The 27,976-nt window shown below is 41.3% G+C and overlaps 2 protein-coding genes across 2 annotated transcripts; both read right to left on the bottom strand.

Moving 5' to 3' along the window:
- On the bottom strand, nucleotides 1-12,653 carry LOC111239046 (rhotekin-like). Its single transcript, XM_022768817.1, has 13 exons — nucleotides 12,639-12,653; nucleotides 10,431-10,630; nucleotides 9,963-10,009; nucleotides 9,839-9,892; nucleotides 9,559-9,676; nucleotides 9,184-9,429; nucleotides 8,989-9,083; nucleotides 8,628-8,734; nucleotides 8,409-8,537; nucleotides 6,631-6,796; nucleotides 2,620-2,718; nucleotides 1,201-1,288; nucleotides 1-79 (listed from the first exon to the last, which is right to left on the bottom strand). The coding sequence occupies exons 1-13, from the start codon at nucleotides 12,651-12,653 to the stop codon at nucleotides 1-3; spliced, it is 1,443 nt and encodes a 480-aa protein (XP_022624538.1).
- Nucleotides 12,654-12,962: 309 nt separating this feature from the next.
- Nucleotides 12,963-26,788, bottom strand: bdp1 (B double prime 1, subunit of RNA polymerase III transcription initiation factor IIIB). The gene is made up of 28 exons (XM_022768815.1): nucleotides 26,712-26,788; nucleotides 24,513-25,161; nucleotides 24,265-24,368; nucleotides 24,031-24,096; nucleotides 23,696-23,857; nucleotides 23,357-23,490; nucleotides 23,166-23,260; nucleotides 22,974-23,028; nucleotides 22,736-22,870; nucleotides 22,384-22,611; nucleotides 22,147-22,210; nucleotides 21,850-22,051; nucleotides 21,664-21,770; nucleotides 21,102-21,498; nucleotides 20,788-20,922; nucleotides 20,305-20,341; nucleotides 20,088-20,201; nucleotides 17,387-19,985; nucleotides 17,108-17,229; nucleotides 16,738-16,994; nucleotides 16,191-16,254; nucleotides 15,940-16,093; nucleotides 15,709-15,847; nucleotides 15,576-15,609; nucleotides 15,377-15,475; nucleotides 15,009-15,285; nucleotides 14,300-14,579; nucleotides 12,963-14,185 (listed from the first exon to the last, which is right to left on the bottom strand). Exons 1-28 carry the CDS (start codon nucleotides 26,786-26,788, stop codon nucleotides 14,072-14,074), a joined length of 6,900 nt encoding a protein of 2,299 aa, XP_022624536.1. The 3' UTR covers nucleotides 12,963-14,071.
- Between the last annotated feature and the right edge of the window lie 1,188 nt (nucleotides 26,789-27,976).

Raw genomic sequence — 27,976 nt, 5'->3', positions numbered from 1 at the left:
TCACGACTGGATCACTACACTGGCGTAAACCAGAGATCGACCAGCTGCAACTGGTGCAAAATGTCGCCGCAAGACGAGGCTAAAACCAGGAAAAGAGAAAACATTGCTCCACTTTTAGCATCACTACACTACACCTATGGAAAATCACAGCACGTCAGCAGGTGTCTAGCTGGCATTTAGCTGGTGTCCAACCTACTGCCATTTATAGTATAGTTATGCACACGGTATAGAGGGCTGATTCATTCCTAGAATAATGGAGAAAAACAACATTTCCAACGTTACACAAAGGCAGCATTGTAAAAGCTTGACCCAGTCTTCTTCTTAGCTTGTTACTTCACATATATCAACTATCAAAAGTCTCCAGCACAACCTGTTCCTCCGGGACATCTTTTGACCAACGTCTGTACACAAACCATCACACCGCTGAACAATATCTGTAGCATTTCACACCCGGGTGCATTGTGTACAGACTTAAACTTGTAAGTTTGGGTGTTTGCCATCCTAAGAAGTCAAATTATCAGTGTTTGATGACACAGCCCACAAAGTATAAGAGGACCATTATGTGTTTGAGTCAAGGTGATATTTGTCTCGCTAAGCCATGATGTCATCTGTTAAGTCATGTGGCCTCACTGGGTGAAACTAAAGAATAGTTTGTGACCTGTGTCATAGTTCATTATTGCTTTCTCCATGATAACTGAATGAACAAGAAATTCAACCCTAATATATAATTACAACACTTGACTCATGCACAATATGCAAATACTTTCACAGAGCAGTTCACACCTAATACAACTACTAATATAAAGCAGACTGAAACAGCATGCGTTATACATCATATTGCAAAAATATTCATTGTTATCTGAAGGATAATATGGGCAGGAAGTTGCTTCTTCACTCAACACTGTTTGTTTTTGTTTTTATCAGTGCAGGAGGGTGAAATTCCAACACACATTTTTGTTCCTCTAAACAAGTCTGTCATTTCCATACCGTACAAGAGTCAGAAGCATGTCCTGTTTGGTGTTGCACAGCTTTTATTGCCAGCCTTGATGGGACTGCCACAACAAACCAGTAATTATGTATGGCACGATGAGCATTAGTAGCATGTATTAATTTCGCCCGGAAGATAATAAATCATGTTGCCCGAGCGTAAAGAGAAGATGTACTTGGTGAGAAGCGTGTGCTCTGTGACTGAAAGCTTACCTTTTCTTGTAGTAGGAGGAGAGCAAGGTGCGGATCTCTAAGGATAAGTCTGGAACCACTAGGCCCTCCCAGGGAGAGGAGGGTGTTACTTACAAAAAATAAAAATAAGAGAAAGGAAAATCACAATACGGAAGCCTTCGATTTACTGTTAAAACATATCAAACTCTGGATCACATATTTGAAACATTTCCCTTTGTGACTGAAATTTTTGTCCGATGACAGGGGGGGGGGGATTCGGAGACAGATTCTTATTTCCTTATTTTCATCTCTTCCTTCTGAGAATTTCTGTCCCTCTTAATGGATGGAATGTTCTTAAAGAAAGAAAAATGTTATTCAAACAACACACCCACATCTTAGGTGTTAACACGTTCGTTCTCCGCGGTTGCTGCTGCTATAGAGTTTAGTAAGTATATTTTCTGATCAGCATGACAGATGGGTTTCTGTCTGCAGGTGTTAACGTCAACAGTGTCTGGCTTGTTGTCCTGGGACATTGTTGGGCAGTGTCATTTATCTCTTTTAGATCCTGTGATTTGCTCAAAACCTGTCCTGCCACTTTCAGGCCAGACTTCAGTGTTTCCGCAGCAGAAGACAAAGCCTGCACAAAAGAGGCGCCGCATTTAATGTTTAGAGCGACAGGTGCTAGTTGACCGTGGCATTCTGATATATCCATGGATAAGTAAATTCCCCTCTTTCACATCATTATTGGTGTTTTCCAGTCCTCAGCTTTGACGTTTAGATCCACTCTCACTGCTCTAATAGAGATGGTTTTTTTTGGCCTCAGTCGCTGTTTTCGGTGACAAAAAGCTCTAAAAATCTGCATTACATTGCTCACAGAGTTAGCAAATAGCTGGGGAGCATAGTGCAACATTTAAACTAAAGACAGTAATAATATCACACGAGTCAAATTCAAAACATCCAAACAAATTAAAGTAAAATGTAAATTAAATTAAAAATTATTATAAAAATGTGTCTTTTAAGAAGTGAGATGAAATGAGGACGGAGGAGGAAATGATCTCCTCTGGTAGGTTGGTTCAGAGTTCAGGGATCCTGCCAGCAAAGGCCCTGTCTGCTTTGGTTTTTAACCTGGACCTTGGTGAGGCCAGACGTGCACCAGGAGGTCAGACTGCGATCTAGACATTTCCCTCAGGAGTAGAACAGAGCAGAACTAATAGGGAATATCTGACTGGTTGGTGGAGTCAAACATGACTGTTAAAGACTGTTAATGTAGTGGAGTATCTGCTGTGTGTAAGAGCAGATTAATATGAAAAGTTTTCACTGCGTTTTTTTATTTTAATTTTTTTATGTGACCTTGACACAAGTAAAAAATAAACCACCAAAACTTCAGGTAAAGTCCTTTAAGTCTTCCTTTGATATCAGTGTGAGTATTTGATGCAGGTGTCACTCTGTGTGTTACACTACCTATTTCATGGTATAGTGATCCCTGCTTCGCTGCGATGGATTTCCTGGGGCTCGGCATTTCAATCTTCATGAGGTGATCGCAGCACTGCTTCCACTGGCCTGCAACAAATAGTATGAGCAGTTTGTCAGCAATTAATGTACCGTCTGCTTCTGTCTCTCAATGAGCCGTCGAATTGTGAGATTCTCGTTTAACACGTCAAACCACATGCTATACCTTTCCAGGTATTCAAACATAACGCTTGACGACCTCATTATCAGAGTAACTATTTGTGTTTGTCTTGTGCCAGCGTCTTTGAGGACAATTCGCAGCCCCGCAGCTTTAAATCTGACTCAGCCTTGAACTGTTTTTCTCAACTTCGCAAAGGAAAACTGAGCATGAGTGAGCGCTGCACGCAGACAGCTGGACATTTAATGAGCTGGACTCATTTAGTTAAGAATTGATTCAAATTAAGGAAGGACCGTGATGGGAAATGTATTGAGAATAACTGAAGAGAACAAATACAAAGAATTAACCCCCACATAATTTCATAAGACAGTTACTGCACTATTATCAGCTCAATAGATTTGGTGACTTCAGTGAATATAATCAGTTTTAGTGCCATTTTTCCTCTTCTTTGGAGTTTGCAAAGATCATTTCTCTCCAAAGTAAAATGATAAGTGCACAGACAAACATGTATTCACTTACAACAAAAATGATTGCAACAAAATTCAAATGATCCCTGTAAACACTCCCTTATCAAAGGTTTATTTTAATTCACTGAGGCATAAATAAGTTACAATAATAGCCCCGAGGTGCACAGTATTTAATTCATTTTGCATTGGCAGACTAAGAGACACACCCTTGTGGCAGGGACTTGAACAAGTAGAGGAAATTAATGAAAGAAATGCAAACTATCTACCCTCTCTTTGCCTCACTCACTCAGTCAAAAGGCTGGGGAGGGAGGCAACTGCAAGACTTAAAGCTGATTAAATAATTTGTTCCTCACTGATAAGATTAACTGTCAAAGGAAGCATATAGAAGACAATTAGAAAAGTTAACGTATGTGCCTTTTGGATTCACTAACTTTGCTTGTTTAACAACAACAGATCTGAAACCAGTGTCACACTAATTGTTTGTCTGATCAGGAAGTCTGCATGATAGTTACAAGGCATCGGGTGCACGGAGGGAGTATGCATTTATATTCGTTATGTATATGAATAACACTGTCAGAGAGAACTGCAGTATTGAAGGAAATAAATGTGCTTTCTTTAAGCACTGATGAAGATGTGACCCCCTGCTCCCTCTGAGAATTATTCTCATTAACACACCCCTGTAAAAAAATAAATAAACTGACAACAAGTTTTTTAATTCTATACCAAAGTAGTATAGGAGGTCCCTGAGATGTTTGCATATTTAGGAGATGACAAGACTGTGTGATTTAATGTGGCAGGTTGACAATTTCCTCAAGTTATTGTTATCCGTATAAAACTTTGGACACCTAAGACTAATTACCGTTGCACTGGGGCACCTGAGAATATAATGTCTCTTCCTCTGAGCCGATTTCCATAAATATGCACCGTGAGAAACCCCCCTCTAATATTCTCATTCTCGAACTCAACATTTTCCCTCGTCGTTCACCTTTTTACCCTAAATCTTAAAAAGCCATGTCGACGTATCTGTTCCCACGGTGACCTTTTGTTCAATTCAGCCGTGGCCACCAGCCAGGCGGATGATTGCTGCATGGTATTATCTGTGAACAGGCTGATGGTATGTGGTCCAATTAAAAACTATAATGGAGCTAGGGTTCAGGACGAGACATGCCTCAGTAGTGTCATTAATATCTCCGCAACTTAATTGATGTCTTTATCAGTGTTTGGGTTGCACGGTCAACAATCTGACTGTTTTGCATCACTCACATGAGCATCATTTTTGACAGTTGAACGCTACTTGCCCAGCGCCAAACGTCACACCTGTAAAGTTGGCGACAAGCTGGTGAATATAGTGAAGCATTAAACAGCTTAAGAGCCAGATATTTCCTGCAGGAGTTGGTGGAGAGGGTTAAAAGAAAAGTGAGTACTGGAGTCATCAGGTGGAAAGAAACACAACTCCAACTGAACGCTATGTCCATCACTGCTGGATAAATAATTTACCCAACAAGTTCAGCACATCACCTAAAAAAAAAAGTGACAATACATCAGTGTTTTCACAGCTCGTCTCTCTTTCCCTCAAGTGGCCAGAAATAAAAAAAACAACAACATATTGCCTGCCAAGCCCTAATTACTCCTACAGATTGTGTTGTTGCAGTTCCAACAAATACAGTGTTGGGAAGCCAGAGAGGGATTATATCACTTACATGCTGAATAATTTCCTCAATATGCGCAGCTGCGTGTCACAACACCACCGTGATATTTTTGTTGGCTTGTTTTGTTTTTGTCTTTTGAGTTATAATGGGGCGGATTTAGCATTTTTCCACCAAATTTTACTGTTCTGCAACATGTGGTGGGAGAACTTTCATTGAATGAAACTACTGCCACTGTCTGTGTGACTCAAAGCCAACCTGTAACGTTTAGCTTTGTTACAATGTACAAAATTGGGAAACTCTGAAATGTCTGATTGTCATAAGGCGAGGCCGCACAAAATTGCCTTGGGCCGAAATTTCAAGATAACATTCGGGTGTCGTTATAATAAATATTAGGTGTATATACTGCAACACAATGGAGACATCAAAACACAATATCACAATACCATGCCACAAATGTAGGTTAATGTGACTGGAGAGAGAAGGGAGCGGTTGTTAGATACATATTTCTTTCGTTTGACACCCACCTGCAAAAAGATAATTATATTTTGTTCAGAACAGGTAGTACAGACAGTTAAACATGGTCTCATTAAGACATGAGAAAAATAATTTCTCACTATATATAAAATGACATGAAAATGTCCCTGATGGCATGTCATTAAAGAATGCCGTCTTGCGGGTATCAGCAGTTATATTTTGCATATATAGAGACTTGGCTGAGTTCCAGTTAAAGGCACAGAGATAACACTGTTCAGCTTTGTTTTCTCAAGACTTCGACAAATTTAGTTAAGATGTAAAGCATGCAACCGTTCCTGTTGTCATGGAATAGTTAAAGTCTTGTATGATAACTTGGCACAACAGTCAGAAAAGGTCACAATTTGAAACTGCAGTTTGTTGCACTTGCGATAACATCAGACGAGCGTGTGCAGATAAACAAACATGTAGAACAAGACTGCCACTGGAACTTCTTCAGAATTCCAAACAGGCAATTTTGAAGAGTCAACATCACAGTGTTTGATTACGGAAAAGACGATTACGGAGAGCGTTAAGGTGGCCTCATGCTTCGAGTATATTTCTTACGGGATACTGAAGCATCTGGTCAGTCCTGCTGTTTGTGTGAGAAACCACCAGCTTGGGCCGCACGAGAGGATTTACTCGTTAAAGTTGATTAGCTTTGCTTAGCATAAAATCTGGAAAACAGGGAGAAACAGCTAGAGTGTCTCAAAGGTAAAAAAACAAAAAAACAAACAGCCTATATCCTTCAAAGCAGAGTAAGAGTAACTCACACACATTACGTGCCTGACTCAAGCCAAACCAGTTTGTCTAATTTCAAATTCGGTGGAATCAGGGTGCAGGTGTGGACGAAGGTGGACATCCCTGTGTGTGTTTTAATGCAGATGTTGAACAGTACCACCTTAAAACTGTCTTGTAATTACAATAACACATTTGTAAGAACTAGTATGAACCAGTAGTATGAGTGCTTCCTTGTATTAAAAAGGCAGCAGTTATAGTTTTGTAATTATCACTGCTTCTTTGGCCTGAGGCCTAAATTCATACATAATTTCATTGACAGAAAAAATGGGGCAGACAAAACCACCTTGTAATTTTCACTTCAAACCCTGCCCTACTTAAATGTAGTTTAAGGCAGCTGGTACAGAAAAGGAAGGTATATAGTATAAGTGCTCTCGGTCGTTGAGATAACAAACATCTGTGTTGTTCATGCAGGCCTCACTCATGTTAAAGACGTGCTGCCGGAGGGCGTCAGTCCAGCGCTGCGTGTCTTCAGGTATGTGCGTGGCGAGCGTGCAGGCTACATCGTGTCCTGGACACTGTGTGCTGATGTATATACTCCGGGGAGGGGGGAGGGCGTCTCCTTCAAAAGCACGAACGAGGGAATCCTGACAGAAAAACAAACAAACAAACAAACACACACATATGCAAAGTATCAAAGTGAGTGATTGATGTCCCTGTAACACATAGCTGAGACATTATATAATAAAAAACGCTTTGGTTAGCCTAATGAGATATCAACCGCTTACATGTCTATGAACAAGTTCCTCCAACAGATTCCACTGTAGTTTAACAGAAGCTCATAGTGAATCTGCTGCTGATAAAAAAAATAAACAAAACAATCTTTTACAAATAAATAATCTGTGGGAATAGGTTTGAATGTGACCCTACTTCCTTTTTACATTTTAACTGCTTCATATATCATCAGGTCATTTAACAAAATAAAATAAAAAGCGGGATGGTCCTCCTCAACCAACAGAAGGGAGTTTGCGTTGTATGTTATTTATTGTTCACTTGCACATGCACACGCTAAATGCATGATAGCGTGCATGTATGTGTTAGCAAGTTAGCAAGTGCTTAGCATTGTCAGCTGCACCACATGTTCAAAGTGAGCTTGAAAGAACTAGTTTCAAACGCTCCCTACTCAAGACTTTACTCCAGAGAATTGTAATTTTCTGCATTTATGTATAAATTTGTCTTAAAATATCATCGGCTCTTCATCTAAGAGAAAGTAATGAACAAACACAATGTGTATTTAAACTAATAAACGCACAAACTGTTGTGTTGTTCTGGTCCATACTGAATCATTCAAACATTCACTGGTTGGAAAAGTATGCAAACCCCCTCGGCTAATGACATCAACAAAAAAAGCTCTGTAGTAGGAATGGTTTTAAATTCCTCCTGATCACTGCACATGTCTGATCAGCAGCTTTTCCAGTAGCTGCTGATCAGACATGTGCAGTGATCAGGAGGAATTTTCTTTGTTTGAAGCTATTGTTTCCGAAAGTGGCTTGACCAGTTTTGAAATCAAATTTAAGGGTTCACTTAATTTTTCCACCAGCATTGTGAACATTCGATGGGTGTGTTCAATAAAAACAAAAAGATAATAATCATTATTGTGCCATTAACCACAGCACAATTTGATTGACGGTAATTGATCCTATTTTTTGTAACCAATTAATTCAGAACAAACAGTTCAACCCAAAGTGTTCACATGTTTTTACCTTGCCTCTTTAATTACTTTCCTTAATTGTGAGACTAAACGTGAGAAGTAACTAGTGACTATAACTGTAATGGATATCAAACCTTCAAGTAAAACACCAGAAACTGACCTTTAAATACAGCAGTCCACTCAGTGAACTCAGTGACTTTCCTCCATTGTATTTGCACCATTGTTTTGTGTCTATTAAATCTAGAATGATGGTCAAAGAACACCTCAAATGCACCTGAGTATCATTTAGTTTGGGGTTAAATAACTTTTTTGGACTCCTGTATAATACGTCTAACAGAGTGTAACAGAAATGAATCAGGTTTAAAATGCATAAAAAAATCTTCCAATCTTCAGATGTTTCCACCATTACAACAGGTTTCCTCTCCTGGGGAATTTTTCATTAATTTACCTGTGCACTCCGGTGGCCTCGGCATGTTATTGTAATCAACATGGACAAAACCCTAAATGAATCCATCTCTTTATTCATGAGGCTTTGCTTTAGTACCAACCTTTCTGATGGGGACTGCAAGTAATGGCTTGTCCTCAGACTCCAGGTCCTCTTGACTCTGATAGCAGAGAAGACTTCGCCCCCTGAGGACGCCGAAGACGTTTCTCGAGCAATTAAGGTCCTCTCCGAGCTGAATGAGAGCAAGGAGTAAAGTAGTCCTGTGAATGATAATGTGATGAAATCACCACAATATGGGAAAATATATCAAAAATCTAGTCACCTTAACCCTGAGTTGACCACTCATGGCCGGCTGAACCATACACAGAGGTTGAGCAACCAGGCGACAGCACATGTTGCCAAACAGAGGCAACCAGAAGGGACTGTCCTCTGGAAAACAAAAGAGATGAAGCATTAGTTTTCAGGAGGAGAGGAGAGGAGATGAAGGAGACAAAAAGAGGAGAGGAGGAAGACAAATAGGAAAGGAAATAAGAAAAATAGAGGAGAGGAGGAGATGAGATGAGGAGATGAGGAGGGGAAAGAAGAAAAGACAAGAAGAGAAGAGGAGAGGGGACAAAAAAGTAAAAGAGACAAGTAGAGGAGACAAGAAGACAGGTGAGGAAAGGAGAGGATTTGTAACTCACCTGTTGCTGATAGCAACAAATCATGCGTCTTGAAACCTTCCTGCACGTGTTCGATTGTCAGTGTTGTGTGAGCCAGCAGGTTGTACTTTGGCCCCCTTCAGACAGAAAGCATTGGGCAAAATCAATTTGACTGTTTTCTGAGCCATAAAATATTCCCCTTTTATTGTGTGTTTGAGGGAGAACCGTCATCCTCACAGTGTTGACAGATCAGGGCTTAAAGGCGGGGACACACTTCCAGGTCCTACGTTTCCTCCGCTGGAAACGGATCCACAAACAGCTGCTGACTCGAAGGCGGCTCGGATCTTTTTCCCGGAGGAGCATCCAATAGATCCCCCAAGAAGACTCACTCTCCTGGGTCCTAGAGCCCCCGGGGAGAACTCCACGACCGCACAACTGCTGTACAGCTCAACACGAAGCTGAAACCCTGGACCCACCTCATTGCTGTTCTCACACACACACACACACACACACACACACACATACACACACAGAGAGATCTTTAAATTTGGAAAGGACAAAACTGAGTATCTAAAAAAAAAAGAAAAGAGCCTTAAACAGAGATTGACGTACAATATTACAGTGTCTTCAAAACAGATGTCGGTTAAAGTCCTGTCCACCATCACCAGGTCGGTGTCGTAGATCTCTGTGCCACACTGGAGCAGGCAGAACACGGCGCAGCGATGCAGCTCTGCAAGCAAGAAACAAGAGTACAAACTGTAAAAACAAAGACTTTGCATTATGATCAGCGCTATCAAACTTATATTTTCACAGATTTCTTTCTCTTTTTATCAATATTAAACTTAATGGAGACATTTGCATTTATCAGTCCTCTCCCACTCCTCTCACTCACCTCCTTTGTTTTTGAAGTACTCTGAGTCTTTCCACATGAGAGGGATTCGCAGGTCTACAGAGAGCAAAGTCTAGTTAGGAGATATGATATAAATTTGTGGCAAGGTGTTTTTGTTGACACTCACCTGAAAGGGCCACTTTTCCCGCACATGGCACCGTGTCTTCAGACGGCCTGCAGTTAAAGACGTAGGTCATTTACCAACCGTCCATACAGGCAGTACAGTGCAACAGAACACTGATGCAGTCTCAACAAAACTCAACATTTTATCTTTCACAAAGATCATTCAAAAGTAAAGTTTCCACCGTTAGCCTGCGTGTGTAACCTCTGTGTACATGTGTGTAATTTTACCTATAAATTAGAGACACAATAAACCAGGCAGCCCCTCACATCAGAGCAGATATCTGTGTTGAATTAAAGGACTCGACAGTTGAAAAAAGCTTTATCGTCTATCCTGCAGTGGCTGGTAGCAGACAGTATCCACAAACACTTGACTTGCATTTGCTGTTGTTGCTGTGTAACCTCACATCCCTCTCCGCTGCATCTATTATCTATTTACCCATACATACAAAATGCCCTTTGCACTCCAGCTGACCTGCGTCCCACTCTCTGCAGGATTTGAGCTTTCCTCATCCTCTGGAGTTGGCTGAGCAAGGCCAGGATTCGGGCATTGCAGGTTTGCAGGCTCTTCGAGGCCTCCAGGGCCTGTTCTCTCTGGGAACAGGCAGCCAGGAGCTTACTGGCCCCCTCCCGCATTCGCACCTCCCTCTCAATCTGCTGCAGCACCTCTGTGTCCTGCCCAAGATAAGTGTGTGTGTGTGTGTGTGTGTGTGTGGAGGGGGGGGGAGAAAACAACATTATTTTAACCAAAACTGTCAATATTCACATTCTTTTGATCAAACAGAAAGGTGGACATACAGCTCAGGGTTTGGAGGATGGTAGTGAGAATTATTACGATTAATAAATCAGTCAAACTGTCAAAGCTAAGCTAGCAGCGTAGCCCTGGGTCCAGACTGAAATATTTCAACATCCATTGGATCGATTGGCGTCAAAATCTGAACAGACATTCATGTTCCCCATGACGTCTGTACTGACTTTGGTCTTCCCCTGAATTTTCTTTCAGCACCACCACGAGGTTTCCATTTCTGGAAATGTTGTTGACAACTATTGGACAGATTGCCGTGGAATTTAATATAAATATTCATGTTCACCTCAGGAAGAAAAAAAGAAAGAAGTAACCTCGCCCAATTACAGCTGGTGAACGAATACCTGCTAAACTAATTCCCGTCAGCGTCAGCTTTACTTTGTGCTCAGTGCTAATTAGCATGCTAACACGCTAAACTGAGATGGTGAACGTGGTAAACGTCATGCCTGCAGAACATCAGCGTATTAACAACGTTATCATGAGAATGTTAGCATTGTTAGCATTACTAGCACCCGTACAGCCTCTTGGAGTAGCTAGCACGGCTGAAGACCTTAGTTCTAGTAATCTGATGTGTCATAATGTGAGGGAGTGTGATTAGTAATTCTAACTTCCCCTTGCAGCTGATGATATACAGTAATAAACATGACTAACCAATGACATTAGGCGGTGGTCACTATTAATCAGCCTTATAACTTTCAAACACCCTGCTGTTTCTGCTGGCACCAGCTTCAAACACACTGACCCAGGCCTTTCACATGGGAACTCGACCCAGTGTTTACCACTCTGAGTTAAATTAGTGTGTCACATTAATCCCTGGATGGAGTCCAGCTGTCAGACACCAGAGACTTGGTTCGACCACAGAGCAAAGAGATGGTGTTAGCTTTTCTTTGCAGCTATATATTTTCTTATTCTTCAGTGGATGAAAGAAAGAAAGAGCAAGACTGTAAAAAGGGAGCAGCGGGAAAACTATTCCACAGTCCATGTGCAGTGTTTGGAATTTCTTGGTAAGAGGTATTTATTGATAATCCACCTAGTAGCATGTTTCCTAATGAACTTTCCACAAGAGTGTAAAGTTGAGAGGGATGTTGCATTTATTATTTTACTATATGGACACTGTAACGGACATTGTAATGATGATTGAAATCTTTATTTTTGTTGACAAGCTGTAAATAGCTAAAACATTTTAGTACACTGTGGCCCTGTGAATGACTTATACACTTCATATTATGACTTATGACATTAAACGTTCATATGTTGAGCACACCCTCAACATGATGTCATGTAAAAGAAAAAATCTTAAGACTTGTTTCACAATGGACATCATCACAAAGTCTTGTTTGTTGGTCAGTACCAGATATTTCTGAGGTTTACCGTGCACTAAGCCATACAGTACATGTTAGGAGAAGTATAGCTTTAGGGATCAGAGGGTTGTTACATAATTCAGTCGTGTTTTCAGAGCCTAAGCCTTGTTGGTATGTTGTGATTTTGTTATGCACAGTTTCCAAATAATTACATAACTTTTATTTCACTCTACAGACTTAGGAAAGTTAATTTGTTCTCGTTTTTTCTTATAGTGAAAAAAGAATGGTGAAGGAGATTAACTATTGGTTATTTGTTATTAAATATGTTCTATTATTTATAAGATTAGTTTTTCCACAGAAACAGAGTATGCATTTAAATGGATTCTATTAATGAACCACGAGCACCATTAAATATTAACATCCTTTTTTTTTTGTGGACATGAAAAATGAGTTACATTTAAAACTTAGAAAGGTCATGTATCAGACCCGCCTTTAAGCAAAATAAAACATTATAATCATATTTGTCCATACTGAACCACAAATACTTCTGTTAATCAGAAATACAACTGTCACTAACCTGGTTATCATTCATGTTGATTCTCCTCAGCGTCTCAGAGGTCTGCTCCGCTCGCTGTGCAGTCAGCAGGTGCAGTGCAGCGCAGTGAGTGGGCTGACTAATCCTACAGCTGACTACAAGAGTGTTATAGTGGACCTGCAGACAGAGCAGTTAGTTACTCAACAGAGAGATCAAAACAGACTTAAGCCTCACTACAAGAGGTTGCAGCATGAGGGATTAGAGGAGTCTCAAACCTTATAGTCTTTTATTCCGGCAGCTCCATCACCCGCACTTGTGAATGCTTAAAACATACAGTGATTCTCACAAAACACACAGTACTTCAGTTTCTACAGTTTATTAAATAGAAAGTACACAGGAGTGCTTCAAAAATACTTTTACATACAGCAAACAGTAATGTACCATTTTTAGTGACTGAGTCAGAGAGATGTGATTCCACTAATCTGTGAGGTCATGAGTTGCGGTATTGGAGATCGTGTACAGTCATCGTTGTGATAAAGACTGAATCCAGCGGTGGTGGAGCAAAACGTTTTATTCAGATCATGGAGAATTCAAATGTTTTACTTTAAATGAGTAAATGAAACATTTAAGGACACACATGATGTGTTTTTGTTTCAAGTATCAAACATAACAATCTGATCGCTGCATATCTGTACAAGGACATCTTGGTGCGTTCAACTGATCTACACTATATACAATATAACAAAATGTCTAGTTATTTTCCTTGAGTAACCTTTGACTACCTCTGCTCTCAACGGCGTGAATTTTAATAACATATTGATGCAATGTGACTAAATTATATTCCGTATCTGATGTCGTTGTTTTATAAATGAAAAGCCAATTTTAAGACATAATTTTTCCATCAAAAACAAATTAAAAGAAAAATGTTGTTAGAATAAATGATTCAAAATTAGGAGAGAAATTCACAGAAGAGCCATTGAAAAGGTAATATATTTAAATGTATGACTGTGCATGCTGTCGACTAATGTGGTTGTGTTTTTCTTCCTGACACTCATGTTGTGTTAAAACTGAACCAATACGGGAGGAAAAATAAAAAACAAAATCCAGTTTGCAATGTACAATATTTACATAGTCACAGCTGGTTAATAAACAAATTAAGATCTGAGGCTTGAAAAGTGATGGGACTATTGGGAAAAAGCTGCCACCTCCTTCAGTCAAACTAGTGATTGAACAGTGTTTGTTATTAATGTGACAAACACATTTTCACTTTGACAAGCGCTCGTTAAAGTGAAAATGAAAATGTGTTTGTCAGAACAGGAAATTTAGCTTCACTTTATTACAACCGACAACAAAACAAACAAAACAAAACAAAACAAAACAAAAAAACTGCTTTTTTTGTTATAAATTAACCTTTACAGAGAAAACAACGAAAAATTAAGCCACTGGCAGATCTTACTCCACCTCGCTGTGGCTTTTCATCCCTCTTCCACCTCTGTAAAAATGTCAGTTAAGAAGTACTGAGACACACTGGTGGGCTCCTCCTCTGTAGAGCTGCTCTCCACGCAGTAACTTCCCTGGGAAGCTGAAACCTGCAACGAGGAAGAACAAAGGATCAGCTGTAATTAACTCCTTGTGCGTGTGTAAAAACTCTTTTAATTAAGACGACTCTCCTGCCATCGCTGTCGCCTGCATGTCCTCCTTACCTCATCTGTGGACCGGGAAGTGCTAGGAGTCGAGTCTGAGCATAGTCGGTTGTGTTCAGGTGTCAGTTCAATATCCACCTGTGTTAGTGCTAATGAAGTGGTAGAGGGTGAGTGGGTGTCGTCTGGCAGCTGTGTCTGATTGTGTGTGGAAGCGAAATTGTGTGATGTTGAGGCTACAGGTGTCGCTGGAGTAGAGTGTTTTCTCGTTGTGCGAGGAGTTTTGACCTTAGGGCCCCTGGAAGCTGCTTCGCCTGGTGAAGGATCATTTGAAGGGGCAGCGCTGTTCGTGTCCGAGTGGAAAGAAAAGGAAATATTTAGTTTTCTGCCAGGAAGTGGAAAATAAAAAATGATAGTTTTTTTCAGCCATGCTGCATTATCATGTTGTTCATTTCTTGTCTATTGTCACCATGAGGTCACACATTTTATTTTGATAATGAGAATCCCATCAGCCTCTACTGTGCTTCTGCAAATTAGCAAATGTTGCTTGCTAAATCGCTAAACTAAGAGTGAGCATTACCTGCTGACAATCATCAGTCATTGTAAGCATGTTAGCATGCAGATAGCAGTTAGCATTTAAGTACAGCCTCACAAAGCTGCTGGCAAGGCTGGAGACTCCTTAGTTTTGTTTAAAAATGGGTTGATGGCAGTATGATTCAAGATGTTGATAAAAGCACAGACCTTTCAATTATATTTCATTTCTTTTCCTCACCTATTCCCGACGCTGGTCGCCCTTGTCTTTGTAGTACGAGTTTGCACTCCAGAGCTGCGATCCTCAGGGTCCTTCTCACCCGCCGGACCCTCCTTTTTAATGTTACCGCTTCTTTTCTGTGGCTCAGCGTCAACCTCGTCATCTCCTTTTGCGGTTGCATCAGAGGCGTCCGGCTGCGTGGAAGCCCCGGGAAGTTCGGAGTCCCGGTCGGTGTTTGTAGCAAGGCTCTTGCCGGCGTGTTTCTTCCTTGTAGCATTGGGCTTAACCTGCACTTTGGCTGGTTCAAAGAGAGACAGGTGTATGATGAAATAGATTTGTCCAGTTTACTGAGAGTGCATGTGATGAGCATGTGTTTATCCTTGGCATACCTCTTCTTCTAGTTGGTCTCTGCTTGGTGGGGGAGATTTCAGTCTCTTTATCTTTCTCTGCAGTCTCTGGTGATTCAGGTGGCTGACCTGTGGTACTCTCTGTTCCAAAAACACACAAAACCAACATCAACTATGAGTAATACAACATGAACCACTAATTTATATAATGTCTAACATATTAATAATGTAATCACTCTACCATGTGGATCCACTGGATTCTCCGTGATCGAATCCTGGTGTGAGTTAAAAAAAAGAAAAAAAAGAAAATGTGTGACAAATACAGACATTTTATCGCACTGCAGATACAAGTGGTTCCTTACAAATTCACTCACTATATATGCAGCTGGGTCCGGCCCAGCATCTTTTACACCGACGTGACCCACTTCACCACTCTCCTCCGTGCACATGAGCACAGGGACATCAGAGAGAGACCCCTCTCCCGCTGATGCCAAACTCTCTCCGGGAACACTGCTGAGGGGTGAAGGAGGTTGCAGAATCAGATACCAAACAAAATAAGCTCCATGCTCACCTGGATGACTAGCTGATAAAAGGCAGGCACAAACCTGTGGTGCTCTATCGATGCATCTGCTGCAGGGAGATAAGGGAGGGGCTCGGCTGCACTGTCCACCACCTGCCCTGATGAGCAGACTGGGATCTCAGTCAGTGAGAGGATGAAAAACGGTTCGTCTGGATCTGAAGGCACCTGCTCCGACAGCACTGAGGAGCGGGGGACGAGAGAGGTTTTCACCAAATTCATGGCACATATACTGTGTGCAAATAACAGAGCTAATCATCTGATGTATGTTTGACTTACTCTCTGGAAATATGGTGAGACTTGGACGACTTTGGGTCCCGTCTATACTCAATGTTGATGTGCTCTAGGATTGAAAGAAAGAGAGAAAAACATTTCAGGATGAATCCTTGAATGTGGTAAGGGCTTCTTGACCACGATTACACTCCATGCTTGTTCAAAGTTCTGTTAATCAGTGCAATGACTTTGTGTAGTGTTTCGCTGGTACTTTACTGTAGAGCCGTGGTTCCCAACCTTTCTCGTCAGATGCAGCCCCACAGCCCCGTCAGATTAATTCAAGTACCCCTACCCCCATGAAACTACCTGTAATTATTTTAAACTGGATGTCGTTTACAGCTATTAATCATTTAAAAGTGGATGCTGTTAGCCTTCAATAATGCTTTCATGCAATTGTATCAACACATTTATGTAATTACATTTCTACTAATTTCATATTTTCACATAACCACTGTCAACTGCAGAGGCACCCTTTGGAGTACAAGTATCTATACAATATAACATGGATGATACATGATAAAGAAATGTTGTTCTGTGTTATTTAATATATTACCTGAGAGGAATGGTCCTGTGCTTGTGTCACACAACCCAGAGAGGATCCAGCATCATTTCTAGGGGAGTCATGCTGACTCAGTTGTTCAATGATTTCTGTTAAACAGCCAAGCAAGGACCCAGAATCATTTAGAGAGGACTCTTGGCTACTATGTGGTTCAACAGCTCCCTCTACTGGTTCCTGAATGTCAGGTTGGAGCTCACACACAGGTTCGTGAGAAACTGAAGCATGCACATCTTCTGAGTGACTACCAGAATCTGTGCCATTAGTTGAAGAAGAAGAAGAAGAAGAATCATTAGTAGTAGTAATCCTCAAAAATCTGCTCAGCATTCATGGAGATATGGTAACTTTTATTTTAGGGGTGTCAGACCTGCTTCTGCTTGTGTTGTGCTCTGGACTTGTGGAGTTCCACTGCTGCATCCCAGGTTTGGTTTGGGTTTAATAAGCCTGCCTCTGGGAGTTTGAGGGGCTTTTGCATCTGCATCGTTAGCGCTTTAAGAGGGGAAATAAAAAGTTACAAGAGAAACTTCTACTCATAATTCCTTTCAAACATAAGGTTGTAAATAAGACAACAGTATTTACATTGTCAGTTTCCTTTTAGAGGACAAAATGTTGACACAGACTCAGGAAAATATGACTCATGTCTTACCTTTGGGGAGATTGAGATTCGTCGTTTGATGTTTGATTAGTTTCCCTGGTTTCTGAATATTGTTGGGCTGCATCTTGACTTTTTACCTCAGAGTCACTCTCTGAACGTGGCTGAGGGCTGCTTTCTTTTGGATCTGGTATGGAGGAGGCGCCAGCAGCCAATACAGGATTTATTTTTGACTCTGTGGAGCCCTCTTCTGAAGACTGAACGTCTGAAACTGCAGCTGGATCATCTGGTGGTTGGATATTTGACTCTGAAACTCTAGTGGACACATCCCCACGTGAAGAAGGCCCAGCCTCGACCCCGTCATTATTTGACATTTTGTCCCCTGCGGAGTCCCTTTCAAAACTTGACTTCTCACTGCTTTTATTTTCAGGAACGGAGTCTGTCAACACTGACTGATTCTCAGCAACCAAAGATGTTGCCAGAGCATCATCAGAGGTTACATGCGAAGAGGTGTCCGTATATTGTTGTTCAGCGGGTTTACCGATATTCTTTGGCTGCAATTTTGTCTGTGTAGTTCTGGTGGACGATCCTAAATTGGGTTTGACCTTGGGAAAGTGTCGTCTTCTTTGAGGTACAGTTGGTTTTGAACTCTCTGAGCTTGAGTTTAGTCCAACATCCGTCTTTTGTGCCACAGTTGAGGGCGATTCCTCTGCCGGTTTATCAGTCATGCACAATTCCAACGATGGTACTGAAACTGAAGCAGTGTCAGTACTTTGACTTGGTTTTATAGGAAGTGTGATACTGCAAATTGGCTGTTCTTCTACCTCTGCTATTGTACTGTCAGTTGATCCAGACTTTGAAATTGGGCTTGGGGGTCTCTCCACAAGCTGCATATGCGTCACGGGGTCTTTTGTGGTTTGAGGTTTAGACTGTGCAGTTCTTGTTGTTTGTATTAGGTTTGGTTTGGGTTTGACTTTTTGAAATCGTCCTTTCCTAGTCTGGCAAGTAGATGTGACTACACTCTCTGATTTCTGACTGACGGGTAAATCCTCTACAGGTGTAACACATGTAGCAGGTTGATCACTCCTCCATTGGACTGGGGCTGTGTCTTCCTCAACTTGAGATTCTCTGACGGCTGAGTCGGATGTCACCAGGTTATTACTACTCTCAGTCGTTTCACCATGAGCTGTCCCTTTTTCACCTGTCGACTCAGAGGTCGACCCTGTGTCTCTGCTACTGGGTTCAAAAAGGTCTTCAGAAAGGTTCTGGTTTTCTGAGGTGCTCTGATCTGATGTTGCTGTAACAGAGTATACCTGACCAACAAGTCCATCATCTGTCCTACTCTCCTCAGTTGTAGACAGTTCATCTGTGGGTGTAAGAGTAGAGCCCAAGTCAAATGAAGCAGGACCAGTGCTTTGACTTGGGTTTTCAGGAGAGGTCCCACAAGTTGCTTCTGGTTCAACCCCAGGTATTGGTTTGTCAGGGACTTTGGAGATTGGAGTTGGGCTGGAGTCTTTCTCTAAAGGATCTTTTGTGGGTTGAGTTGTCGACCGAGCAGTTCTCGATGTCTTTGGTAGGTTTGGTTTAGGTTTGACTTTTTGCAGCCGACTCCTTCTGGACTGGCATGTAGATGTAGATGCGACTTCACTCTCTGATTTCTGACTGACGGGTAAATCATCTACAGGTGTAACACATGTAGCAGGTTGATCACTGCTCTCTTGGACTGGGACTGAGTCGGATGTCACCAGGTTATTACTACTCTCAGTCGTTTCACCATGAGTTTTACTTTCTTCAAAAAGGTCTTCAGAAAGGTTCTGGTTTTCTGAGGTGCTCTGATCTGATGTTGCTGTAACAAAGTATACCTGACCAACAAGTCCATCATCTGTCCTTCCCCCCTCAGTTGTAGACAGTTCTTCTGTGGGTGTAAGAGTAGAGCCCAAATCAAAGGATGGAGGACCAGTGCTTTGACTTGGGTTTTCAAGAGAGGTGCCACAAGTTGCTTCCAGTTCAACCCCTGTAATTGGTTTGTCATGGACTTTGGAGATTGGAGTTGGGTTGGCGTCTCTGCATTGACTCTGGTTTTCTGAGGCGCTCTGATCTGATGTTGTTGCACCTGACTCTACCTGACTGACGGTGTCACCTATTAACAACGTTGGAGAATACTCTGGTATCTTAGGGGCTGTTTCTTCAGGAGCTGATAGGGAGTCAGTGACTTGAATATCGGCTCCTTCTGTATTGCTGTCTTCAGCTATCTGTGCTGTTGATGTGTCTGGTGGGGATTTGGCTTGTGCGGTCCTTGAGGCTCGTCCAAGGTTAGGTTTAGGTTTCACCTTAGATAAGCGTCCTCTCCTCGTCTGTGGAGAATCTTTCTTTGAGCTCTCCGGACCTGACTGTAATTGAGGACTAGGGTCCATATCAGAAACAGTGCTCTGCGCGACACATATCTGATCACTGGTTTTAATAGTGGAAAAATCATCCCCGTCTGTTGTGCTGTATTGTGGATCCACAGTAGCAACAGTCTCTGGTGTTTCTGTGACTCCATGACCAGACATAAGAGGAGTGGCACTGTTTTCCTCTTGCAGTGCAGCGGGCTTTGGTGCAGTTTCTTCTTCTAGGTGTTGTGTGGTTTCTATCACACTGACTGATGTTGTCCCTGCAATTTAACACAATGGCACATTTTAAAATTAGCATAATTTAATCTAAAACAAATGTCAAAGAAGAACCAGAGAAATCTTGTTGCGTCTGTGTCTCTAACCTGTTATGTGATCTTGTGTGTCTAGTTGATTCTGTACTGACTGAGGCAGGTGAGTCAGGTTGCCAATGGTCAACAGGGTTTGAGCAGCCTCATTGTAGCTCTCGTCCTCTGATACTGAAACAAACATACCACCCAAAAAAATGTATATTTAAATGAAATAAAAATCTCAAAATATAAGTAATCCACTGCAGCTGCTCAGATGGCCTCTCCGACATACCTTCTGTGTGTTCTGAAGAAAGGAAGTCTATAACATCCTGCAAAGGGAAACAAATATATTTTAAGTAAAGGCTTCACATATAAACCAGAAGTTGTGAAAAGATGCAATGTACATGGAAAACATATATTGCAATAGTCCAAGTTGCATTTCAGCTGATTACATCTGAACACACAGCCCCAGCTCAGTAAAATATGAAATACCAAGGCTGCGTGCATCATTGTTCAAACTCAAATTTGTTGTTTTTTCTTTAATCAAAAACTGCAAAAACTAAACTGAGCTGGGAATGATCCAACCACAAACAAAACACATGCACAAAAACTGAAAAGAGGGAGACATCGTAAGAGAAGAATAAGATTATAAGATTTTATCAATGTAGATAAAACAATACAGATCAGAGCTTTAAGATTAGATCTCAGAAATAATATCAAAATGTAACTGTAATTTAATTTCACTGGTACTAAATTTTAGACATAGGACACTTACAACCAGCAGGTCCAATTGATGTTCACATGGTTCAGTTGTGCCTGTCTCATTTTGTGCCCGCTCGCAAGAGGCATCGGGGCAAAGTGCATCTTGGGAGATGCCCAACACATCAGGCATATTGGCCAAGATATCAAGCTACACGGGTGGGATGGAGGGGGGAGTCAGAATGGAGGGTGGGAATTATGGATTGCAAAAACCATGCAACAAAGAAAAAAACGAATGCAAGAAAACGCATGTTATAAGAATTATGTGAAAAAATTAAAATAAAATCAATGGATGTTGTGCATCTGTGCAAGACATGATGTTTCTCATACCTCCTCCATAGTCTCTTCCACCTCTGAAATCACAGGCTGTGGGGAGCGCAGGCTGGCAGGCACGAACACAGGGGCAATGCTGTCTTTACTGGGGCTACATGCAGGCTGCTCCTCCTCCTCCTCCTCAATCTCTTCATGATCTCGCTGCTTTTCATCCTCGTCATCACTGTAATCTAACCGAGTGGCCCTGAGGGTCACTAGTTTGGGCTTTTTGGACTCTTGGGTTGATTTTTGTTTTGATGATCTTCCCCTCTTGGCTGAGCATTTGGGTTTAGGCTTGGCAGCAGAAGCAGTGGATCCCTCTGGTGAGCTGGGAGTGGGGTCAGTTGCAGAGGTGTGTGCATCTTCTTTGGCGGGGTAATTCAAGGGATTGATGGGTTTGGGCACTCTCCCATACCTACACAACACAATCACACAATAATGAGCCACTCATATCTTATTATATCATATCAAGTGTTATATATATTATAAAGTCGTTTCTTTGGGAACTGGGAATGGGAATGTTTCCGGTTAAAAATGTAAAAATGGGAGTCTTTCAATGAAGACATGAAATATTTTGTACCTGGTAGGTCTCGGATGTTGGACAGCGGCATCCTCTTCTTCAGAGGAAATGTCAGCATTGGCTGACTTCCTCTTATTGGCTTGTCTTGACGGTGATGAATCTTTATTCTCCTAAAAAGGTTTGCATAACTTTTAGTAAGGTCAAATAACAATGTGTAGAAAGATCTGTTGACTCTGAAATAATAACCTGTTCTTTTGAGGCTCCATCGCTCACACTCTCGTCCCCTTTATCTGATGCAGTGTCTTTGGCCTTTGTGGAGGGTGGTGGGGCCTTTTTACCCCACTTCCTGCCCAAAGGCAGCAGTGGCTTTGGTGCTCTGCCTCGTGAGAGTTTAGCTGGCTTGATTGCGGTGTCCTTGGATGCATCCACACTGTCAGTCTTTTCAGACCTGATAATTAGGTAAAAACAGAGTATTTTAATTCCAACTTAAGATGCATAAATGTGCTTCCTTTACTTAAAACAACATTTTGAAAGGTTCATTACATGTCTGGACTTGTACGGTCTTCGGGGAGCGCTGCCTCAGTGTTCTCAGGTGTGCAGGCCTCACCTGAGCATAAAAGACACAACATTAAGCTGCAAACAGCAATCAACAAGGGCAGAGCACACATGCAGAAACAGGGGTAACTCTTTTAAACCAGTTATTATTATATATTGGCTGAATCTACCAAGGTTTCTAAGAATCAAGAACATTCTCATGAAGTAACGTACCTTGTTCACTGCTCTGTTCACCTGTTTTCTTTTTCTTCTCTTTTGGCTCCTCGTTCATGGCAGCCTGTTTAGTCTTTCTTTTGCGTTGCCTCTTAGGCTTAGCAACAGGGGTTCCTCCTTCATTACAGAGATCCTCGTTCTCTTTCTCTCCCTCCTCCTCATCCTCCAAGTCAGGGACTTCATTCTCATCTTCCTCATCTTCCTCCTCCACATCACTCAGTTTCTTTGCAGCTTTTTTACCTGCGGAAGGAACGAGAACACACACAAAGTTTTCTGAATCGAGACAAACTCGGACAGTAAGTTATGAAGAAGTAATACAACTCACTGAGTATTAGACTTGATAAAAACATGGAAAGATAGTCACCCTTTGCCTTTCTCTTGTGCTTCTTGGGAGAGTTCTTCTCAGTGAGTTTCTTCAGTTTCTTCCTGTTTTTCTGAAACTCCAGAACTTTTTCTAGCAACTTAGAAAAATACTCTATGTCCAGCTTGCGCCTCTCTCCTACAAAACGATCGGTAGTAAGTAGATGTTACATCAAAATACACACAATACACAATTTAATGTCATATCTAACTAATTAAACAAAGTCCTAATAAATACTTACTGAAAGCTTTATCAATCCTCCAGGCGTTCTCTCGTTCTTCTTTTTTGAATTTGTTCTGGAAGTTTAAATCAGTGAAATTAACACAAACAGATATTTTTTTTATATACAGTATATATCTACTGAGCAGTGAGATGATTCTTCATTCTCACACATACATGAATATATGTACGTATATCTGTCGTCACCACTGACCTTTATCTCTGATCGAGCTCTGTGAGGAAACAGTTGACAAATCATGGAAAAGTCTGTCCCCACCATACTAACTGCCAGGAAGAACATGTCTGTCTCTGATAAAACCAGAAAAAAACAAATATATACAGGAAGGCATCAGAGCAAAATGTGTGTTGTAAAGATATTGTAATTCAGGGTGTATGTTAACTCACCTTCACTGGACCAGGGTTTTGAATAGGTCCCTTTCCTGAAGCTCGAGTAAGTTGTAGTGGACCCACGCTCAAAGATAGGGTCTCGATCCTTTGCTGGGTTTGGTCCTTTCGCCCGCTGGACTTCCACCGTCAAGCTGAAGTAGAAAGGATATATGAAACTACCAATAATGTCCAACATCACAATAAGGTAGCAATGTTCATATTCATCCCATCTCTGGAGGACAGTATGGATGCATTTGGAGACATTTTTAGTCAGCATATATAATAGACAATAATCGAGCGAAGGGAAGCAGATAAACATGACAGAAAGCATTTTGTGGCCTATAAAAGTCCGCTGACCTCTCTTCATCAATGATCAGTGAGCCATCCTCTGCTACTTTGACCTGGGGAACCATGAGCGATTCATCCTGGTCCTCCTCCTCTGCCACCTCCTCTTCCTCCTCCCCCCTCGGGCTCGCCACTTTAGGGAGGTCTTCGGGTTCCTGCGCTCTCTCCGGAGACCTGCAGGGATTGCATTGCAAACATCAGGCAGAAAGGAAAGGGTTTAGTGTGCAAGCACTACGGGTATAAATAGGGAAAGTCAAAATGAAGCTAATACTGTATGTATCATTATGTACAATATCAATAAAGCTTTAAATGAAAGAGATTGTAAAATGATGATGGAATAAACTTACTCTTCTCTTACTGGTGAAGGTGGAACCACAGTCTCATTCTCCTGAACCGACTCCTCTAAACTAGATCTGGAAAAATGGCAAATTACAGTCACGTAAGAAAAAGAACCACAACAAAAAAATAAAAATAAATTCTTGTCAAATAAGACCGGGGAGAAATCAATAGAAAACCTTATCTGTGGGAGGTAAGGGTTAAATGTTACACAAGCTTGACAAAATTGCTGACGACACACTTACGTCATGGGGTTGGACAGTGGCAGGTAACGGATAAGGTCCCTCATGGTCATTTTGGCAGGATCTAAAGTATATTCCTTTGGACGTGTCTTAGCTTTCTTGAGTTTCTACAACATCAAATTATACCACTCCTTTAATTGAATGAATCAAAAATATATATATCTAATAGTATACATCTAATCAATATGTTAATAAACTTAGAAAGCAGTGAGAGTGAGGATAAGTATGCTCGCAGAATAATCTGAACTCACCTTTTCTTTGTGTCTCTCCTGTTTGAGCAACTCTCTGAGCTTTTGGGCCTTCGCCAGTCTCTGTAAGTCAGACGGGTCATTCAGGAGTCTACTCAAGGAGAACGCCGATGGTGACAGTGAAAGTCCACTCTTTAATGACACAAGAGTCTTGGCCTTCTCCGATATTTCAACAGCTTCTTTGTCTGGTAGAGAGGGGGGTACTTTGTCTGGTGGTCTGGCAGGAACGTCTTTTCCTCGACTGCCTGACTTGCTTTCTACTTGTTTGCCGCTGTCTGTTGGCAGGTTGGTTTGTTCTGGTGATTCCTCAGCCTGAGGGACAGCTGAAGGTCCTGGGGAGTCGGACGATATCGGGGTGGGTGGAGGTTGCACTTTGGGCTGCTTACTCTCTCCTGAAGGCCTTCGTCGTTTGGGGGACTGGAGTCCTTGAGGGGCTGCTGCAGCACCAGTTTGGCTGGATGTTGTTGGCTTATCAAGGTCTGAGACGGGGACTTCAACGGGAGTTTCAGAGACCGCCTTGACAGGAGACTTTGGTGTCCGAGAAAGGGCGGAGGTGCGCCCTGGGGCCACTTTGGGCTTGACAGAAAACCGCTTCCTTCTCTGGACTGCAGCTGAGGAGCTGGTACCTTCCCCGTTTTGGTCATTGCCATCTCTAAAAACAGTAGCAAGAGTAGAAAGAATAGTTGTTTTTTGTCATGCATAACATAAGTAGTAGTTTAAAAGCTGTTTAATTACTCACCCAGGGGCTGTAGGTTTTTCTGATGGAGTCACAACAGTCTTGGTATCTGTCACAGCAGGAGGCGTGCTGCTCTCACTGACATCTCTGGGTGTCTCACTGGTCTCCTGATTTGCTGGAGAGGCTTCCTGAGCTGCTGCTGCTGCTGCTGCTGCTGCTGCTGCTGCTGCTGTTCTCCCTGCCGTACTGACATTGGGCCGAAAACTAAATCTTGATCGACGAAACATTTTGCCCTGAAAAAATACGGGAAGTCAAAGCTGCATCAATATTCCAACAGTAGAATCTGATCCTATCAAGTATCACTGCTCATTACTAAACAATCAAATGTTTATTGTGAAATATTGAGGTTAGGGTTTGGTGTCTTAAATAAAAACAAACTTAACTGCAGTTAATAAAGTAATGAAAACCGATGGCCTGAAGTGCTCTTGACTACATCATACACGCTTACAGTTTTAAAGGATATTCTAATAAAAGAATGAAAATAATCCTCTGCATTACAAATACTGACATCTGCATTTTTTGGTTGCTTTTTGTATTATCTAAAAGAAAAGAACAAATGCAGTCTCTGGATGAGAATTAATTACAGATATTTACAGGCTTTTAAAAATAATGCCATGAATACTTTAAAGTGTGGTAAAGAAAAACAAAAACAGAATCTAGTCATGGAGTTGATAATAATAATAATAATAATAATAATAATAATTGACAGGTAGGGGTGGTCCAAACATCTTGGAGAATTAGTCAGTTATTCTGTGCATTTAAATTGTAGGCATGTAATCCCAGACTGACCCCATGATACTGACATCAGCGCTCCTCAAGACTATGGATGTATGTATAGATAGATAGATAGATAGATAGATAGATAGATAGATAGATAGATAGATAGATAGATATGTATAGATATTTGGGGTTGTTTGCATGCTGCAGAATGAATCCCTGGTGCTATAAGAATCTAAACATCCCAAGCACAGTACTGTAACTCCTGATACAGATATTAAGGGTCTTGAAAACACACCTAGGGAGATTTTCTAACCCCAACCTGTGTTGTTATTGTTGGACAGGTGGATGATAAAGCACCAACATTTATAGCAGGAATACGTTAATTTGTGTAACGTGCTATTGTGCACACCTCAGCAAGTGGTGGGACTGACAGGACCGGTCGCGCTGACAGCCGGGAAGCCGTTAAGTCTGACCGTGAAACAAAAAACACAAGGAAATGTCGCCGGAAGTTTAACAACACAAAGACACGTTATTCAAACGAGTGCAAGACGCAGAGAAAAACGCCCCATGACACTAATGCAAGTCGAGAAGTACTCAAACACAACCACCAAACTCGCATGACACGACTTGGGCAATGCGAGTCGTCCAGAGTTGGAAACGTCCTGTTGTTAATGTTGAGAAGCTGAAGCGGCTTCCGTTGTCGTTACGTTGCGTCTACGTGTGTTGTTTCTCTTGCAAAAACGTACCTGTTCAAGAATGTGTCGCCTGCTTGGAGAAACGAGCTTCCATTTATCGACGACGAGTGATAAATAGCGGACTCCATGCAACCATTAGTCCGCCATGTTTTTTTTTTTTTTTTTTTTTTTTTTTTTTTTGGTGACGCGTTATTTTCGTGAGAGTGAAAGGGCTCATGGGAAATGTAGTCAGGTTGCAGCAAAGCGCTAGATGAGGCAAGATCACGCAGTGAATAGGTAAGACTGGTCCTTAATTTCTCGAGGAATCTGAGCATTACCCCGGATGCTTTCCTAAAAGCCCCGAATCTTATATGAAGTTTATTATAACATTATTTATAACTTCAGCTTGGTGTCATTAGTACTGTATTGGGGAATTAACCATTTATATTATCATTTACTTTTGGCAAGCTGGGCTAGCCATAAGGGGAAATGAGGGTATGGAGGTAGATCTGTAAATATAAAACACCTTCTACAAAATACGAAAAATACATTTGTAAACTCTCAAAAATGTTTTGCAAATATAAAACGGATCTACAAATAAATTTCACGAGTAAAAACTAATCTGTGAATACATTTGTAAATTAATTTACAAATAAATGAAAAGCATTAGTGAGTATCTTCCCTAATATTTACAACTTTGAAACAAACATCTTTGAATCAATTAATTTTTTTCTCTACGCTTTTGGATTTGCAGTTTTCAGACAAACCTCCTGCCCGTCTGAACAAAATTCGTCCGTCCAAATATTCACCAGTTTATTCTGGGGAGGCAGAAGCAGTCAGCAGGACATTTCCCGGGACAGATGAGATGGAGCTGAGAGAGTGAAGAAAAGAGGAGGGAATGAGAACAGATGATCAGGAGTAGATCAAATAAAATACTGTCTGATAATATTACAGTACATGTCCTTGTTGTTTATCCTATGATGCTATTCTTTAAAGAAATTTAATATCATTAGAGTAAATGTTCTTCTATAATATTCAGTTCAGAGTCGTGAAGATGTTTACTTGGCCTTGTTGTGGATCCATGTCTGCTCAGTTAGAGCAGCAAATATTATTATGGCCTGGATTTAAATGTAGATGTTGTCTTCTAAATATTAAATCTGCAAACTCTCCTCCAGCATAGTGTGACAAAAATAGGTGTCAAGATTAGTGATGCTGTTTATGACAAAATCATTCTCCACCTATGTCATGTAAATTCAACTCATCTGCTCCTTCACATTGTTTTAAAGTGTGTATCAGTCATGAGCCGCTGCCCCGGTGACAAGGAAGTGACGTCCTAA

This window comes from Seriola dumerili, unplaced genomic scaffold (assembly GCF_002260705.1).
Source record: "Seriola dumerili isolate Sdu_G_001 unplaced genomic scaffold, Sdu_1.0 BDQW01001845.1, whole genome shotgun sequence".
NCBI lineage: Eukaryota > Metazoa > Chordata > Actinopteri > Carangiformes > Carangidae > Seriola > Seriola dumerili.
The sequence above is the reverse complement of the archived record's forward strand: the minus strand, read 5'-3'. Positions and strand labels throughout refer to the sequence as shown.